The following is a 19694-nucleotide window of genomic DNA, read 5'->3' on the forward strand; positions in this document are numbered from 1 at the left end:
ACTCAACCTCCCCAGTTAATCTATGCTTGTCCTCAAGCATGCTTTATGTGAAATAAAAGTCAGTAGCATAAATAACAAGTAAAAAGAAAAGTTAAGAATACTCCCTATGTGTCTTTGCAGGATGTCGAGGATTGCAGAGACTTGGGTTTCCATTTTTCCAAGTAGAGCTTCGATCCGGCTTAAACGTGCCTTCACAGATAGAGGTTGCTCCTCTTGCTCTCTAGTAGTGAAGTGTGGTCATTGGCGAAATACCATATTGCCACAAGTAGTTTATGTACTTGAAGGAACAGAATAACACGCAGTAGGGGTGTCGACAAGTAAAGCCATAGAATCCAAACAATATTTATCTAGGCTATCCATACTATATGCACATGTTAAGGATGAGAAATCGATATGCACATGTTAAGGATGAGAAATCGACTTCAGAGGGAAAAAGTCGAGAGGTTAAATTCATAATATAAGACCCAACTATTAGTGAACGATTACATCGCAAAACAACATGAAATTTTCTTGCAAACCAATATCGAAAATTAACTTTAAATTTGGAATGCATACACCACAAAAAAAAAAAACAATTCAGTTCTAGATACAACAGATGACGAATCATTTCGTCCTGAAAAACTAAAGGCTAAAAATCGATGAATATATCTTAAAGCGGGTTCATGCACCAATAAGTCTTTTATGGTCTTTGGATTATAAAGTTGATTAGAATGAGTTAAAACACAATAAACATCTTGAGCATCAACGTTACTTGGAATATCTAACATAGTAGTATGATAAGAATCAGATTGAATATTGTTAGGGTCGACAAAACCCATAGCAATGTTAAATTCAGAAATCAACATCCTAAAGTCCTTACCAAGTAACTGAAAACAGATAATGCTTTGTGTTTCAATAGTTCATAATACATTAATATTGAAGCTAAATGTGGTGTACAATTCATAAATAAACTCATAATATGCACTACATGAAATATTGGCAAATGAATTCCAACCAATAACATCAAAATAGCCAATCACAACATCGCTAATATTTAACATATCAAGAGTGGAAAGATTGATTTGCTTATAGATCGGGAGCAAATGTTGTTGGATATCATCGTATCTTACACGATGCTCTGAGGTTGAAAAGTTTAGAAACCCTCGTAATCGTCCTTCAGTAGAAATAGTGTTTGCACGACTTTGTCTATTACGTTGACCGTCTCATGATGGTCGAACATATTTGTTAGGCGATTCGGGTGGTGGAATTGAATTTCAAGCAGCTTTAGTACTACTGTGTGAGGGTGTCACTGACTCATGTGTCGGTTGTCAACAGGCTCGAGTGGTGGACAATCACTTTCGGCGTTGAGAGATACGCTCATTTGTAGTTGAGGGACCTTCGACATTGTTGTTAAAAGTCCTGACCTCCTCTGAGTAACCTTAATAATACGTTAGTAAAGGTAAAATAGGTTGAGGATTAGGAATCAACCTTTTGGGAGTAGTGGGGTTGCTGTTCGAGTGTTCTGTTTCGACCAAATTTGGACTCCATCAGCAACGAGTTCTCATTGGTGCGACTGTACATCTTGTAGAAGGTGGAGAAGGTTCTAAGTTATTGTCATCTAAATACATGACTGGAGGTGTTGAAAAATGATGTCGACCTCGATTGAGTGATGCTAGAATATTGTCGGTCATTTGGTTCCCAGTTTGAACCATGGTTTTCATACAAGCTATAAAAATAAATAGTTCTGCTTGCTACGACAATGGCGAAGACGACAGTGGCATGGTTTTGGTCATTTTTTTTGAGGGGTAACAGTTGGATTTGAGGTATGGTGTTAGTTAAGGTAGTGGGAGGGGTGGTTTGGGTGTTAGGTGATGGAGAAAAAGAAAAAAAAATAGATGAGATGGTGTTTGAGGGACGATGGAGAGACGGTGCATGGGGTGAGGGTTTTGATCGGCAATGGCGTGACGTTGATATGGTGAAGAAGGCCGTCGAATGGTGGTTTCGAGTGGAGGGGGAAAAAGGAAAAAGGAAACGAAAAGGAAGTGTTGGTGATGACTTGTCGACAGCGCCAAAGGAAGGGGTTACAGTGACTGGTCGGGGCAGTGATGGGCATGACAACGTGGCGGCAACGAGTCAGCGATGAGGGGCGGCGATGATGGTTTGGGTTTTGTGTGGGGTTAGTGGTGCTTTTTTTTGAAGAAGATGGAGAAGATGAAGAGAAAAAAGGGTATGCCCACAGTGCATACGGTATGCCCACAGTGCATCATTGAGTCACAAACTCTAATCTTTTCTATCCATATTGATTTCTCGATTCGACACTTCCGCTTGACCGTTTGATTAAGGGTGATAAGCTGTAGCGACTCATTGCACTACCCCGTATTTTTCAAAAGTGTGTCGATTACCTTATTACAAAAATGTGTTCCCCGATCGCTGATCAATGCTTGTGGTGTGCCAAATCTGGAAAAAAATGTAACTCTTTAGAAAATCGACTACCGTTTTGGCGTCAGCATGACGAGTGGCTTTTGCTTCCACCCACTTTGATACATAGTCAATAGCAACTAAAATATAAACGTTACCATATGATGAGACAAAAGGTCCTATAAAATCAATGCCCCATATATTAAATATTTCATAGACATGTACAGGGGATAGAGGCATTTCATTTTTTCGGCTCAAGTTTCCTACCCTTTGACACTTTCCGCATGTTTTACAGAACTAATATGCATCTCAAAAAATATGTGGCCAATATAGTGCACATTCAAGTACTTTATGTGTAGTTCGTTTAGGCCCAAATGTCCACCACATGCATAAGAATGACAAAAAGATAGAATCGATTTTACCTCAATTTCTACAATGCATCATCGAATTACCTAATTGGAACAGTATTTCCAAAGGTAGAGATTGTCCCAAATATAGTATCGCGATTCACATTTGATCCCATCTTTTTCAGATCGCGATAAGTTAGAAGAGACTATAATTGTAGCAAGGTAATTCACCATGTCTACGTACCAAGGGAAAACTATCTGAGTAGCAAGCAGGCTTTCATCCGGAAAATCATCTTTAAGTGGTATGACATCCTTCGATGGATGTATTCGGCTCAAATGGTCAGCTGCCAAATTTTAGCATCCTTTTTTATCCTTTATTTCGAGATCAAACTCTTGTAGAAGTAATATCCACCTTATAAGCCTCGTTTTTTCTTTCTTTTATGATCAGAGAAAACAACAATCTTAGTCCCTAATAAATACGAGCGAAATTTTTCTAAAGCAAAAACTATAGCTAGAAACTCTTTTTCAGTAGTCAAGTAATTGCTTTGGGTAGCATCCACGGTATTAGATGCATAGGAGATAACATGTGGTTCTTTCTCGATTTTTTGCCCGAGGACTACTCCTACGCTATGGTCACATGTGTCGTAAGTTATTCTGATAGGATAATTCCAATTTGGTGGTTGAACGATAGGTGCCAAAATAAGCTTATGTTTGAGTGTGTCAAATGCATCTCTGCATGACTGGTCAAACTCAAACTCCTTGTCCTTCTGTAAGAGATTGCAAAGCAGTTGTGCAATTTTTGAAAAGTCTTTAATGAACCGCCTGTAGAAACCTACATGAACAAGGAAAGAACGAATATCCCTCACAGTTGTAGGGGTATCGTAGTGAGTTAATGATGTCAATTTTTTCTTTATCGACAGAAATTCCTTCAGCAGAAATTATATGACCTAGAACTAATCCTTTATCCATCATAAAATGACATTTCTCATAATTTTGAACAATAGTAAATTCTAAGCATCTTTCCAAATTTTTGCAAGATTTGAAAAACATACCTTAAAAGACTCACCATACACAGTAAAGTCGTCCATGAACACCTCAATTATTTTCTCAACGTAGTAAAAAAATATACTTACCATACACCTCTGAAACGTGGCTAGTGCATTGCAAAGTCCGAACGACATCCGTCTGTAAGTAAACAAGGCAAATGGGCACGTAAACGTCGTCTTCTCTTGATTCGTTGGTGCCACTAGAATCTGGAAATATCCTGAGTAACCATCAAGAAAAAAATAATGAGACTTCCCAGCTAAACGTTCTAACATCTGGTCAATAAAAGGAAGTGGAAAATGATATTTTCGAGTTAAGGAATTCAACTTCCTATAATTGACGTAGGCTCTCCACCCATTTTGGACCCGGGTGGGAACCATCTCACCTGCCGAATTCTCAATTATGGTCACGCCGGTTATTTTCAGTACTACATGGACTGGGCTAACCCAATTACTATCGTAAATGGGATAGATCATCCCAGCATCAAGTAACTTTTGTACCTCGTTATTTACCACTTTTATCATGGGTGGATTGAGATGCCTTTGAGCCTCTCTTTTGGGAATTGCATTATCTACAACTTGAATTTTGTGCATGTAAGTCAAGGGGCTCAACCCCTTAATGTTGGTTATCGTCCATTCAATTACCTCTTTATAATCTCTAAGACCATGTACCAAGTTTTCCTCTTCTATCTTCGAGAGTTTACTCGAGATTATTACCAGTAAGGTATTTCCTTTATCGAGAAAAGCATGCTTCAAATGGTCTAGAAGTGGTTTGAGTTCCAATTCTGGAGCCTTCAAAATAGATGGTAAAAGCTTAGTTTGTGAAGGAGATAATTCAAGAAATTTACCTAGATCTTTCTGTAAATGTGGTGCCTTCATATGAGCCACTGTTTCATGAACAGACTCTTCAAAGGTTATCCACTCCTCTAGTTCCTCTATGGGATCAAAGTCTAAACTTTTGCAAAGAAAAGTTCATAATTCATCCTCGTCATGATGTTATAAATGTAACTCAGTTAAGGGATCGATTATATCAATATTAGAAACATTACAAATCATACTAGGGCGGTTCATGGCCTCATAGACATTGAATTTCACAACTTTCCCATCGAACTCCATAATGAGTATCCCATTTCGTACATCAATCGTTGTTTGTGTGGTACTTAAGAATGGCCTCCAAAGAAGTATGTTAGACGAATTGGTCGAATGTTCATCCTCCATGCCAATATGGTAGAAGTCTGTAGGAAATATTAGCTCATTTACCTTGACAAGAATGTCCTCCAACACTCCTTCTGGATGCACCGCAGATCTATCTGCAAGCTGAATAATTACACATGTTTCCTTCAAAGGACCCGCATTAAGTAGTTTATAAATTGACAAGGGCATAACATTCATTGATGTGCCTAAGTCACACATTGCTTTTTTAATGTCGACACTGCCTATTTTATAAGATATGAAAAACATATCTTAGTCCTTACATTTGGGTGGTATTTTCCTTTGCAGAATGGGGGAGACGTTTTCTCTGAAACTTACCTTTTAACTTATCAATTTTATCTTCTACAGATAGAGAACTTAACCCATGAACCCGTCTTGTGGGTTCTGTGGCTGGTCGAAATTGTTGAGAGTTAGCAGCCATTGTTGAAATCAACTCTCGTGCTCTCTGAGGAGTCATATTGACTAGTGCCCCTCCACTTGCAACATCTATCATTTTCATTTCCATCGGGAGCAAACCCTCATAGAGATATTGCAAGAGTGACTGTTTAGTCAGTCCATGTTGTGGGATACATGTACACAACTTTTTGTATCGGTCCCAGTCTGTTTAGCTATTCAGTCTCCTTTTGATGGATTCCTACAATGTTCCTCCTTATTTCGGCCACTCAAGATGCAAGGAAGAACCTGCCTATAAACAAACGAGACATGTCAGACCATGTGTTGACAGGTCCTGGGGGTAAATAAAATAGCCATTCTCTAGCAGAGTTGGCTAATGAGAAAGGAAAAGCACGAAGTTTGATTTGGTCTTCGGTTACTCCCTACGGCTTCATGCTTGCGCACACCATATGGAACTCTTTAAGGTGGGTGTGCTAATTTTCGTTCTATAATCCACGGAAAGTTTGTAGTAAATGGATCAAACCCGACTTTAATTAGAATGGCGTACCTCCCACTGGATAGGTTATACATAAGGGTTGTTGTTCATCCGGTGCCATTGCAAGTTGGATATTGTCTATTCGACCTTCTCATTTGGTTCGTCGAACGAGAAAATTTCCTCGGTGTAAGATATGGTTTTGAATACGGAATTTGGCCGTTTACCTTGTCGACTGGCTTTTTTTCATAGTTGCCAGGTCAATTTCTCAATTTTTGGTTCAAACTCTAGAGTTCTCGGTTCTGATTTGGTCATAAGGTACACAAACAAAAATTAGAAAAAAATATCTCCAATCCTCGGCAACGGCGCAAAAATTTGATGGGCGTCGAAACCACCAAAAACAATTCCTACAAAATAACTCTAAACAGTAGTAAATAGTGGTAGTAGGGTCGAGTCCACAGGGATTGGATGTTATAATAAACTTCTGCGTTTAACTTGTGAACAAAATGTTTGTCGTGTCGAAAGTTGTGGCAAAAGTCGTGCCCATGACTCCAAACCGACCTGCCAAAAAAAACAAAAAAATCAGGGGGTTTTTAAAATGTTTAGAAAGTAAATGCTCGAATCAACTTAAATGAACAATTAATTAATATTGGAAATAAATTTAAATCGGGAAATAGATTTGGATTTTTGTAAACAAAGATAATAAGCCTTAGCCTTAGACTCAATAGATTCCAGATTAAAAATCCATCCTTGAAAATTAATCTTCTCCTCCAAATGATAAGCTAGTTATAGCAGTTAAGAACGTCCTAAGCACCAATTCTCCCTCTCGTAGTTGGTCCCGGTATGTCCTACAAACCAACCCTTACCAATTATCTAATCGAGATACACGTGCATTCAAGATTCCGGTAGCCTTGCACTCTGAAGAACCCAACTCAAAATAACAGCCTCAACTGCGTGGGTCGTTTAAACCCGATCACTTCATCCTTGATTTGTTCTCAGAGATCCGGATAGAGCATGGTTGAATCGTTTCTCCAACTATCAGTAAACACGACTCCAACCCAACGTGCACTTTTTGACTTGAAATCGAGTTAAGTTTAAGGGATGAGTTATCAATCCTAATACTTAGGAAAATGTGAATACTGATTAAAAGGATTTTTAGCACAAATATGTATTCCTGAACAAAAAGAACACCGACCTAAAGCTAAGATGGAATTTAGTGAAACATGGATTTAATCAAGCTTCATAGGTTTTGAAAGGTGATTTAATGATAATGGAGGAAATTGGGAAGGGGAAAGGCTTGAAAGGCAATTAAACGAATTTTGAAAGAATAAAGGAATGGAAACAGAATGCTCACGTCAAATTTGAGAAAAGAAAAATAATTATATTTGATTCCCAAAATTGAAATCAAAATGTAAAATTAAATTGTGCCATTCCTAAGTGCATTAAAGCCCTATTTATACACATGGTGTTTACTAATTTTAGCTTTAACCACTTCAACATAAAATTAAAGAAAATAAAAAATATAAAAAATATATATTTTTTCTATTTTTGGCTTTTACAAAGTCAAAAAATCTGATGAGTTGCTTTCTCCACATTTTTTATTCAGCCTTATTTCATTGATTGTGTTTCAATTTGGTCCTTTTCTGCTCGTTTTTGTCTCTTAGTGTCCAAATTGCATCTTTGACAAGATTAAAACATAAAAGCACTAATTTAGCAGGGATCAATTTAGAAATAAACCGAATTAAACACAAAATTTCAAGCAAATTAACATGTTATTAGAAGCACCTCAAGATACGAATGGTGTGATCACTGGTGAGAAGGTTGAATATGAAGAGTTTGTCGATGCATCAGACAAAGAAGTTCCACACATTGCCACTCATATGCCTAATGTTCGACCTTCGAAACTGTCGACACAATCAAAGGTGTCGGCGCAAGCAAATATATCTCTACTTTACCCTTCCCACAGAGATTCTGGATGAATGAGCATGATAAGGAGTATCAGTAGTTCCTAGACACACTGAAGCAACTGCAGATCAACATTCCTTTAGTAGATGCTCTGGTATAAATTCTGTGTTATGGGAAATTTATGAAAGACCTCTTGTCCAAGAAGAAGAAGCTCACTGATATTGAAACTATTGCACTCACAGAAGGCTATAGTGTTGTTTTGACAAACAAGTTGCCCCCTAAATTATAAGATCCTAGGAGCTTTACCATCCTATGTTCAATTGGAAATCATGATTTAGGTAAGGCTTTATGCAACTTGGGAGCTAGCATTAACCTAATGCCACTATCTACTTTCAGAAAGTTGGGAATTGGTCACATGAAATCTACTGCAGTGACATTACAACTAGCCGATTGATCCTTGGCTCAACCTGAAGGGCAAATAAAAGACGTATTAGTTCATGTGGATAAATTTATTTTTCTGTCTGATTTCAGCATACTTGACTGCGAGGCAGGCAAGGAGGTGCCTATAATCTTGGGACGACCATTTTTAGCCACCGACTGAACTCTTATTGATGTTTATAAAGGTGAACTAACCATGCGACTTAATGATGAGCAAGTCACCTTTAGTGTTTTTGAATCTGTTCAATGCAAGGACAAAGAAGAATGCCATACTGTTGATGTGCTAGATGATCTAATTGAGGAAGAATTCAATGACCAATGCACAGTACTTTCTAAAGAGTTTGCAGTGACATCTGATGAGAAATCCTTAGATGATTGTGACAGTATAGTTGAACCTAATAATCTTAAACTTAAGCATGGATGGCAGATTGAATCCTTAGACCTAGCCAATGGAACAACCCCAATTTTCAAACCATCTATTGCTAAAGCTCCTACTCTGAAATTTAAACCACTAACTCCTCATCTTAAATATGTATTTGTAGGTGATCACAATACTCTCCCAGTTATTGTCTCCGCAACACTGGATGTAACTCAAGAAGAAAATTGGTCCATATTCTCAAGCAACAAAAACAAGCTATTGCTTGGAGTCTTACCGATATTCAAGGTATTATTCCTTCTTTTTGTATGCACAAGATCAAGTAGGAAGATGAAGGCAAGCAATTGATTGAACAACAAAGAAGATTAAACAAGAAGATAAAGGAAGTTGTCAAGAAAGAAATCATAAAATGGCTTGATGCTGGAATTATTTACCTGATTTCTGATAGCAATTGGTAAGTCGAGTGAAATGTGTGCCTAAAAAGAGTGGCATCACTGTAGTTTGCAATGATAAGGACGAATTAATTCCTACATACAATCCCACGAGATGGCAAGTTTGTATGGATTATCGCAAATTGAATAAAGCCACAAAGAATGAGCACTTCCTACTTCCTTTCATTGGCCAAATGCTGGATCAACTTGTTGGAAATTCCTATTATTACTTTTTAGACGGCTATTTTAGGTACAATCAAATTGCTATTGCACCGAAGGATTAGGAGAAAACAACCTTCACCAGCCCCTTTGGTACTTTCATTTTTCGCCTTATGTCTTTCAGTCTTTACAATGCACCAGCCACATTTCAAAGGTGTATGATGGAAATATTCTCAGATATGACCGAAGAATCTTTAGAGGTGTTTATGGATGATTTCTCAGTCTATGGGAATGATTTTGATCATTGTGCTGACAATTTGGATAAAGTATTGAAGTGATGTGAGGACACACATCTTGTCTTGAATTGAGAAAAATGTCATTTCATGGCAACTGAGGGCATTGTGTTAAGACACCGCATCTCTAGTCAAGGCATTCAAGTAGGCAAAGCTAAGGTGGAAATCATTGAAAAATTACCTCCACCAACAAATATGAGGGGAATTCGCAGTTTTCTTGGACATGTGAGGTTTTACCGAAGGTTTAATAGAGATTTTTTGAAAATTACAAAGCCCTTATGCTCATTGCTTGAACAGAATCGAAAATTCTTCTTTGACGATGCATGTTTGGATGCCTTTATTCAATTAAAAAAGAAGCTAGTGAATGCACCCACTGTCGTTGCACCAAATTGGTCTCAACCTTTTAAAGTTATGTCCGATGCAATTGACTTTGTTGTGGGTGTGGTTCTAAGACAACGAAAGGGAAAAATATTTCATACCATCTATTATGATAGCAAAACTCTTACAGAGGCTCAACTCAATTATACCACTACCGAGAAAGAATTGCTAGCTGTAGTCTTTGCTTTCGGCAAGTGTAGTTCATATCTTGTCGGTGCAAATGTTATTGTATTCACGGATCATTCGAAGTTGAGATATCTCTTTGTAAAAAAAGATGAAAAACCAAGACTGAGACGTTAGAGATTACTGCTGCAAGAATTTGAAATCGAGATAAAAGATCGTAAGGGTTTAGACGATCAAGTTGCAAACCAACTATCTCGATTGGAAGTTGGGAGTGAAGACAGAAACATACTTCAAATTGTCGACGCATTCCCAAATGAACAATTATTTGCTGTAGATGCAACTCTTTGGTATGCGGGTTTTGTTAATTATCTAGTGTGTAGAAAACTCCCATTGGGTGTTGCCAGCCATAAAAAAGAAAGATTTCTTTGTGATGTAGTGAAGTATCACTAGAACGAACCAATCATGTAGCTGCAGTGAAACTCCACAAAAATAAAGCAATCAATGATCAGACATTCCTTATTAAATAAGCTATCAAGAAAAGAAAAAAATAAAGATGGTACTTGTTGAGTTATATTATCATCCAATGATTAAAAAAAAGAGGAAAATTTCTGTTTGAAAGATGAACAACAGAAGCAAAAACAAATCAGCTGTAAAATCTTTCTTCCAATATTATGAAGCTTTTTATGCAGTGGATTGAGCTACTACTAGTTGTTTCTTAGAACTCCAACAAAAGACCCTAAACCTAGAGTGAAAAAGAAGCCCGATGTGCTATTCATAGCATGAACTGAGCCTGCCCAGTCACTATCTGAATAGCCAACCAGTTTTAGCTCCTCAGTCTTCACAAACTTCACCCCATAGTTTAAGGTCCCTTTGATGTATCTCAAGACTGTTTTAGCTGCCTTGAAATGAGCAACATTGCAACAATGCATGAACCTTGATAGAAGACGAACTGTATACATGATGTCTAGCCATGCTTCTATCAAATAGAGTAGACAACCTACAAGGCTTCTGTAGCCCATCTCAAACACTCTTTCATTGCCACTCTTGCTGGAAAGCTTTTCACCTTGTGCCACAGGAGTGCTAGCAAGTTTGTAGTTTATCATGCAAAACTTGCTTAAAATATTCAATGCAAAAGCTCGTTGACTTATGAAGACGCCATGTTCAATCTGATTCATTTCTATGCCAAAAAAGTAGGTCATCAAACCTAGATCAGTAATCTCAAAAACATCTTGCATTTGTTTCTTGAACTCTCCAATCAGTAATTCCTACAAATAGTAACTTGACAAGTTGTAAACTGAAAATATATAAGATTTTTCCTATATAATTCATTACCAATTAATTGTTCAATAAAGTAATGAAATATGCGGAAACATGAAATTAGGACATAGAAATTAGGACAAAGAAATTATTAAAATGTGATTTTATACTTTATTATATAGTTTTCATGCATAAAATGGTTTATTTTATATTAATTTGAGCATATTATATTTTAAGCTTTAAAGTGGACCATGCATGATTAAATTAAATAATAAAATATAAAGTTATATTTAATAATTCCTTTTTAATATTTCGATAATAAATTGGATTTTAATTGATTAAGTAAATTAATTAATTGAAGTGGTTAAATTATATTATTTGGTCCTCTAAACTATCTACTATTTTTTGACAGGGCTGAGAGTTTTCTTCTAATTTCAAAACAGTCCAAATTAGGACCAAGTCTACCCAATTTTTGGTTGTACATGGATGCCATAAACCATTTTTTGGCTTAATTATATAAAGTCCTTAAAGAGTTAAAAAAATCAGAGATTTTCCCGAAGATTTGCTGATGACTGAGTCTTAGTCCTGAGTTGTTGTGGCACTCAAATTGACCAAAAATCAAGGAAAAATCAGCTACCTTTTCTCAATTCTTGGCCGGCCACTCTTGGAGGAAGTTTCAAAGGATGGACACTCCTATTTTTAGCAAACTAGCTCCCTTGCCTCACCTTTAATCATCCCTCATCCCATCATCTCTCACTCATTCATCATTCTCTCAACTCTTTTAGCTATCTTTCCCCTTCATCATCCTTTCATAAGGATTTTAACAATTAGGCCTCTTAAAGAACCCTTGGTCGGCCACCTTGGAGAGCCATCAGCAAAGGAGAAACTCAAAGAAGCGAATGAGCCTCGTTAGTCAGAGTCTTGGGTGATAGCCACTCTAAATTGAGTTTAATCTTTCTTTCTTTCAAATTTAATTTAAAGATGTTTGCTATGCGTTATTTATTCTTTTTTACAACAATGATAGCTTAATTTTGTTTAAGCTAGGATGATTATTTTGATTAAATAACATTTATTTGATTCATGCTTATAATGTTTGTGCCTCAATCGATCATGTTTTCAATTAAAATCAAGTTTGTATTTCATTCATACATGATTGAAATGCACCTGAATTAGCTTAGTGATCCTAACCAGACGATGGCTAATGGACGCATAAATGAAATGTGCATGCTCAATTTGGATCCTAACCCGATTGAATTGTAGGTGGTATAACAACTCTAACCAAGCTCTGTTATCTCCATAGTTTTTAGATTTGTGCGATTAAATTGTTTCAAAACTAACACGTCCCTGTTACCTCACACGAATGCTAAGAAACCCATAGTAAATAAGGATCAGTAAAATGCGTATTTACTAAGTAAAGGATTTGAGAAGGACCTAATGTGGTTTCCAAACTCATAAAATATCGAGTTGCCATGGAATGTTTTTCCGAATGTTATTAAGCATGTTGATAATAAGTTGAGTTTAATTAAAGTAATTATCCTAGTTTATTTATGTTATAATTGTTGCAAATTGTGTTTAATTTTACTAAAATCTATTTCATTCATATAGTTTGCATACTTAGGATAATTTGTATTAGGCATCATTGCATTTAGTTTAATATATTTTAATCACTTCTCAAATATATTGTGTTTTTATTTATCAAATTGTTGATATAATTTTACAAATTAAGTGACTTAGCACAAATACAATCCCTGTGGAGACGATAACTCGATACTTACTTATTACTTGATAACAACTGTGTACACTTTCACAAAACCCAGCGTTACAAGTTTTTGATGCCGTTGCCGGGGATTGTCAACTGTTGCCATAGTCATTTTTTTTTGTGAAATTATTTGTTTACAATTTGATTTATTTCTAACATTAATAACTTATTCTTTTTAATTTTTTTGATTTTTTGTTCAAGTGTTTATGAGCATAGATCTAATTATCGATTTATTCCCTATAGACCCTAAAATTGAGCGAACTTTCAGACAAAGAAGACGTGAACGAACAGCTCAAAGACAAGTCGAGATTGACCTTGGAAATCAGAATCAAGACCAAGGTCATGAAGTCGATTATGTACAAAATCCTATCCTCATTGCCAATTATAGGGATCGATGCATCAGACAATATGCTGTGCCACTTTTTATTGAGTTAAACCCAGGAATTAGAAGGCCAGATATTGAGGCAACCCAGTTTGAATTGAAACCAGTAATGTTTCAAATGCTACAAATGGTAGGCCAATTTAGTGGTATGCCCACGGAAGATCCACATCTCCACATTCGATTGTTTATAACGGTGAGTAATTCATTCAAGATAGCCGGTATGACTGAAGACACACTGAGGTTGAAGTTGTTTCCATACTCGTTATGAGATCGAGCACTAGCATGACGAGTCTTTGTATGAATTAGCAGAAAGATTTTTGGTTAAGTATTTCCCACCTAGCAAAAACACTAAGTTAAGGAACGAGATCACAAATTTCCAACAATTGGATGACGAGTCTTTGTATGAGTCTTGGGAGCGATTCAAGGAGTTACTTCGTAAGTGTCTTCATCATGGGATTCCTCATTGCATCCAGTTGGAGACATTCTATAATGGTCTCAATGCACATACAAGATTGATGGTAGATGCTTCCACGAATGGTGTAATTTTGTCTAAGTCTTATAATGAGGCTTATGAGATCATCGAGAGGATCGTGAGTAATAACTATCAATGGCCAACAAATCAAACAGCTTCAGGAAGGCGTGTGGCCGGAGTTCATGAAGTTGACTCCCTCACTTCATTATCAGCTCAGGTATCGTCTATTTCGTCTATGTTAAAACAATTAACCGTTAATAGTACTAATAATTTTGCAGCTCAGCCACCAAGTCTGTTTGAAGTAGTTTCTTGTCTGTACTATAGGGAAGGTCATTCTTTTGCGAATTGTCCATCAAATCCCGAGTCAGTGTACTATGTGGGGAACCAAGATCAAAATAGGAGTGGACAAGGACCTCAATCCAACTTCTAAAATCCTTCATGGCGTAATCATCCTAACTTTTCTTGGAGCAACCAAGGAAATGGACCGAACAACAACTTATTGCGGCACAGACCTAACCAATCTCAAGGGTTTAATCAGCAAGCTTCAAAACCACCTCAAGCTGAGGCATCAAACAGTTTGGAGAACTTCTTGAAAGCGTACATGTCAAAGAATGACGCTTTGATCCAAAGCCAAGCAGCAACACTAAAAAATTTGGAAAACCAAATGGGTCAGTTGGCTACAGAGCTTCGTAATAGACCGCAAGGAACCTTGCAGAGCAATACTGAGAATCCAAGGAATTTGGGTAAAGAACATATCAAGGTAGTGGCATTGCAAAGGGGTAAGACTCTGGAACCCCGGTTAATTGATGTCAGAGATGAGCATGTTGAAAAGGAGGAAAGTCAACCAGATGTTGAAGTTACTACACCAAAGGAATCAGAATCTGTAAAGTCTGACAAGGTAAACCCTGACTTAGTGAATTCAAATATTTTAACATCTTCTTTGGATGTAGATTTACCTACTCAGAAAAGTTGTCCAGTTCAACCGAAAGATCCATCACCTCCATATCCGCCAAGATTGCAGCAACACAAGCAGAAACAAGAGGTGCAATTTAAGAAGTTTTTGGATGTTCTGAAGTAGTTACACATCAATATTCCGTTGGTGGAGGCTTTAGAACAAATGCCGAATTGTGTGAAGTTTATGAAGGATATATTGTCCAAGAAGAAACAACTGAGTGAGTATGAGACTGTTGCATTGACAAAGGAGTGCAGTGCGTTCCTGCAGAACAAACTACCTCCGAAATTGAAAGACCCAAGAAGGTTTAATATACCCTGTAACATTGGTGAATCTTACTGTGGTAAAGCTTAGTGTGACTTACGAGCGAGTATCAACTTTATGCCTAAGTCTATTTTCAAGATGTTAGGGATAGGTGAAATAAGACCTACAACTATGACACTTCAGCTAGCAGATCGTTCTTTAGCATATCGTGAAGGAAAAATCGAGGATGTTTTGGTAAGAGTCGATAAATTTATTTTTCCTGCTGATTTTATTATTTTAGATTTTGAAACAGATAAGGAAGTGCCAATTATCCTTGGGAGTCCTTTCCTAGCCACGGGGAGAATATTAATTGATGTGCAGAAAGGCGAACTCACCATGCGAGTTCAAAATGATCAGGTAACCTTTAACATTCTTAAAGCAATGAAATTTCCCGACCCGGTAGAGGAGTGTTCAGATATAGAAAAGATAGAAACCTTAGTTTCTATAGAAAGAAATTTTGAAGAAGATCCATTGGAGAAAGCCTTAGATCTTGACCATTTGGAGAATGAAGAAGGTGAAGAAAACATGGCTTTGATGGAAGCCAATCCAAGAAATTTTTTTCAATCCACACGGGTTGAACCGTTGGAGTTGGAAGTCAAAGAATTTGTGCAAACCAAGTTGTCAATCGAAAAACCACCTACAGTCAAACTAAAGGTACTTCCTTCCCATTTGAAATATGTTTATTTAGGTGACTGTTCTGCTTTGCCTGTGATTATTTCAGCGACACTGACGAAAGATCAAGAGGAGCAACTAATTGCTATTCTAAAGAAATTTAAGAAAGCAATTGGTTGGACCATAGCTAATATTCGAGGTATAAACCCTTGTTCTTGTATGCACAAAATTATTTTAGAGGAAGGGGAAAGAGCTCAGACTGATGGGCAAAGGAGGCTCAATCCTATTATGCAAGAAGTTGTGAGAAAAGAAGTGATCAAATGGTTAGATACGGGAATCATCTATCCTATTTTAGATAGTTCATTGGTAAGTCCGGTGATGCATTATGGTCCTATCGAGTAGCATTTAAGACTCCGTTAGGAATGACTCTTTATCGGTTAGTCTTTGGAAAGGCATGTCATTTGCCATTAGAGTTGGAGAATAAAGCTCATTGGGCTTTGAAGCAGTTAAATTTTGATCTAAAGCAGGCCAGTGAGAGAAGGGTGTTACAACTGGATGAGTTGGAAGAGCTGAGGTTGTTTTCCTATGAGAATGCCAAAATGTGTAAAGAAAGATTAAAGAGATGGCATGATACTCATATACAACTTCGCGAGTTTAAAGAAGGTCAGAAGGTGTTGTTGTTTAATTCAAGGCTAAAGTTATTTCCTGGGAAGCTGAAATCCCGATGGAAAGAACCCTATACCATATACCGAGTTTATCCTTACGGAGCTATTGAATTATACGACAATTATGGAGGTACGTTTAAGGTTAATGGTCAACGTCTCAAACACTACTGAGATGGTGAAGTTGAGCGAATTGAATCTTCGCTCAAATTAGCAGACCCTTAATTTTTCATGAACTCATTGTGTAAATAAATAAATAATTAGAACTTATTTTCTTAATTTATTACATTTAATTAATTCTATCTAAGGAGATTGGAACTTAATTGGGACCGCTGTGACCCCTCTAACCTTTCCTGGGAATTAATTTAATGTAATTTGTTAAGAAGAAATTTTCTAATTAAAATTTTTAAGTTTCATTTTGTTCAGTTTAAAATTTAAATTTTTATGTTAATAAAGGGGGTCAAATTTGGCCCAAGTACTAATCAATTTTTTTAAGATACAGTCTGAGTTTGAGGCCCAAGACAGCAAAAAAGAGGGAAAAATTAGGCCTTGTCGTCACACCCATTACTTGCTGCCCAAGTAACTTTAATGTAGCTAAACTTACTACATGTTGCCCTAATTTTTCCCTATATAAACCCCTCTTCATTCTACTAATTTTCATATCCCTCAAAGCAATTTGCTTCCACCCTAAAAATCCCTAAATCTCTTCTTCGTGCCGTCAACCTCAAATCTTGAAAGAAACCCTAGTCCTTTTTTTTTCTTTTTGATCAAATTCCCTATGCTACCGCAAAGAGATCGTCGCCGCACCATCCTTGTTGTCGCAAGAGTTTTGCCGTAGCAAGTTATACCAACTTTGTCGATTTCTGTTTTCTCTCTTGTGCAGAAACTCTACCGAATTTTTGGGAAAGTACCATGTCTTGGAAAAGAACTAGATCGCCAAAGACTACTCCTAAAAACCAAATTGTGGTTGATGAAGAAGTGAAAGAGCGATTTGATTCAATTTTCAAGCATCAACCTATGATGCCGGAAAAAGGTTTTAATCTGAAGAGCAAAGATGTGATGGTTGTTCCTGTGCCAATTAGAAAGATAAACAATACTCTCAAATGGGAACGATTCTATGTTGCTCGTTCATTTCCCGATGATAACCTAGTTCGAGAACTCTATGCTAGTTTGACTACGCAAGATGCTACTGAAGTCATTGTTCAAAAGAAAAAGGTACCTCTTACTTCTAGGTCCATTAATGATTTGTTTAATTTACCTAATGTTGAAGAAGATAAGTACTACCCTATGATGAGCAATATCAATTGGGCTTTTCTTAAACAAGTGCTAGATGTTGTGGCAAATCCAGGATCCCAATGAATTATAAGAAAGTATGGGAGCCATTCTTGTCGAAGAAAATACTTGAAACCAGTAGCAAAGGTATGGTTTTATTTTGTTGGCTACAGTTTATGCCTATCTCACATAGTTCCACCATCTCGATAGAACATATGCTCTTGTTATATGCAATCTTGATAGAAAAGTCCATTAATTTTGGGAAAATTATCCCCAATGAGATTCATGATTATGCTAAAAAGAAGGTAGGAAGTGTTTATTTGCCATAATTATTACTTCACTTTGCTTAAAGGCCCCTGTTAAAATACAAACAAATTTGAAAGGGCAATATGTTCAAGGATGCATTACAAATTATGATCTTGAAAGATTAGTAGAGAGGGTGCATGAACTGAATCAAGGCGAGCAAGAAGAGCCAACTAAGCCAGATAAAGAGGAGTCAATAGATGGAACTGAAACTAAAACTAATTCAGTTACAGACACTGAAGAAGAAGAATCTGATAAGGAACCAAATGGTCCTCAACCAGCTGAAGGAGCTGAAAACCTTGAACCTAGGGTTGAGCTAGAAGAAGAACCAGTCAAGCTAAGTGTTGAACCTGAATATACAACTCCCATGCTGACTTCTGGAAGTACTTCAAGGAAATCAGAGTTGTCAATTTTGATGAATATGTGCAAGTTCATGCACAATCAACAACAAACTTACTGGAAATATGCAAAAATTAGAGATGATTCAATTCGAAATACTTTTAAGAATATTTCTAAGACTTTTGTTCCTGAGTTCTCAGATGCTATCTTTGAGACATGGATGGAAGAGACTGATGATGCAAGCGAAGATAGAGTTAAATAAGACAAGGGGAATAAGTTAGAAAAATAAAAGAGGTGATTCTTGTCTTGTTATTTATTTAATTATTTTTAGGTCTTTAGGAATTTATTTCTTTAGTAATTAGGATTTAATTTTTTCAAAAGAAAACATAGCAAGCATGAATAAATACTTCTTTAGAAAAGAAAGATTAAGTGGTGTGGCAATGGGAATGAACATTTCTAGGATTGGGTTATTAGGAAAGACTTCGTATTTAAGCAGTCTTAATCACTCACCTCCCTTTCTTTACAACCCTACCTGGTGTTCAATTTTCATTTATTACTTTATTCTCGCAATGAGGACATTGCTTCTTTTTAAAGGGGGTAAGGCAAATTGCTCAAAATTTTAAAATTTTCAAGTATGTTTCAAATCATTCTTTCATAAGTATGTCTTAATAAATGAAAGTTTAGAGAAATTCTTTTTAATAAGGTAGCTTGTATGCAAGCATGAATGATGATTTTATCTGAGTGATTGTATGTTATCATGAAAAATGAAATGTTTTTATGATCTTAGTCTTAGGTAATGTTTGCCATGAAAACTTAGTTTCTCTTGAGATTAGACATGCATGAAGGTTTACATTTTTAGAAACTTTCTTGAGGCGAAATCCTAGGGGACATAAAAATCTAAAATGATATAGGCACCATTTTTCTTTGGATTGTTTGAGCCTTTTCAAGCCCACCTTATGATATTAGACCCTTGAAACTATAATTTTGAGCTTAAAGGCCTATTCATTGTAATAAACCTACATTATAAGCCAGTGCCATCTTTTTAAAATTACCCTAATTTTGTGCATCTATCTTAACTAAAGTTGTCTTGGGAATCAACATTTGAGGAAATTTTCATAAAGATGTATGTGCTCATGCTTAAATAAAAACAACAACAACAAAGACAAAGAAAGAGTGAAGAAAAATTTGCTCAGCCTCTAAAAAAAATGTATGAGTATGAGTTCAAAATAAGTTTGGGGGAGTTCCACATGTTCACTTGAAGAAAAAGTTTGAATTTCAAGAAATCCAAGACAAGTTAAAGGTTAAGATTTTGAAACCGAAATGTCCCATCTCTTAAAATCCCCACCTTTAATTGAGCCCCATTACAACCTTCTAAAAGACCTATTGATTTGATGATTATGTCACCTACATTAGT

General features: G+C 36.5%; 2 protein-coding genes and 1 non-coding gene across 3 annotated transcripts; all 3 read right to left on the reverse strand.

Annotated features, from left to right (window-relative positions):
• Nucleotides 1-3157: 3157 nt before the first annotated feature.
• LOC105781382 (uncharacterized) lies at nucleotides 3158-5504 on the reverse strand. The gene is made up of 5 exons (XM_012605924.1): nucleotides 5318-5504; nucleotides 4846-5223; nucleotides 4174-4737; nucleotides 3878-3997; nucleotides 3158-3576 (listed from the first exon to the last, which is right to left on the reverse strand). Exons 1-5 carry the CDS (start codon nucleotides 5502-5504, stop codon nucleotides 3158-3160), a joined length of 1668 nt encoding a protein of 555 aa, XP_012461378.1.
• A 5167-nt stretch (nucleotides 5505-10671) lies between these two features.
• On the reverse strand, nucleotides 10672-11202 carry LOC128036128 (secreted RxLR effector protein 161-like). Its single transcript, XM_052627004.1, has one exon. The coding sequence runs from the start codon at nucleotides 11200-11202 to the stop codon at nucleotides 10672-10674; it is 531 nt and encodes a 176-aa protein (XP_052482964.1).
• Nucleotides 11203-13715: 2513 nt separating this feature from the next.
• LOC128036294 (small nucleolar RNA R71) lies at nucleotides 13716-13822 on the reverse strand. Its single transcript, XR_008193092.1, has one exon. It is a non-coding gene; the product is annotated as a small nucleolar RNA R71 (small nucleolar RNA).
• Between the last annotated feature and the right edge of the window lie 5872 nt (nucleotides 13823-19694).

The sequence above is a fragment of the Gossypium raimondii genome, chromosome 13, assembly GCF_025698545.1.
Source record: "Gossypium raimondii isolate GPD5lz chromosome 13, ASM2569854v1, whole genome shotgun sequence".
Classification (NCBI taxonomy): Eukaryota; Viridiplantae; Streptophyta; class Magnoliopsida; order Malvales; family Malvaceae; genus Gossypium; species Gossypium raimondii.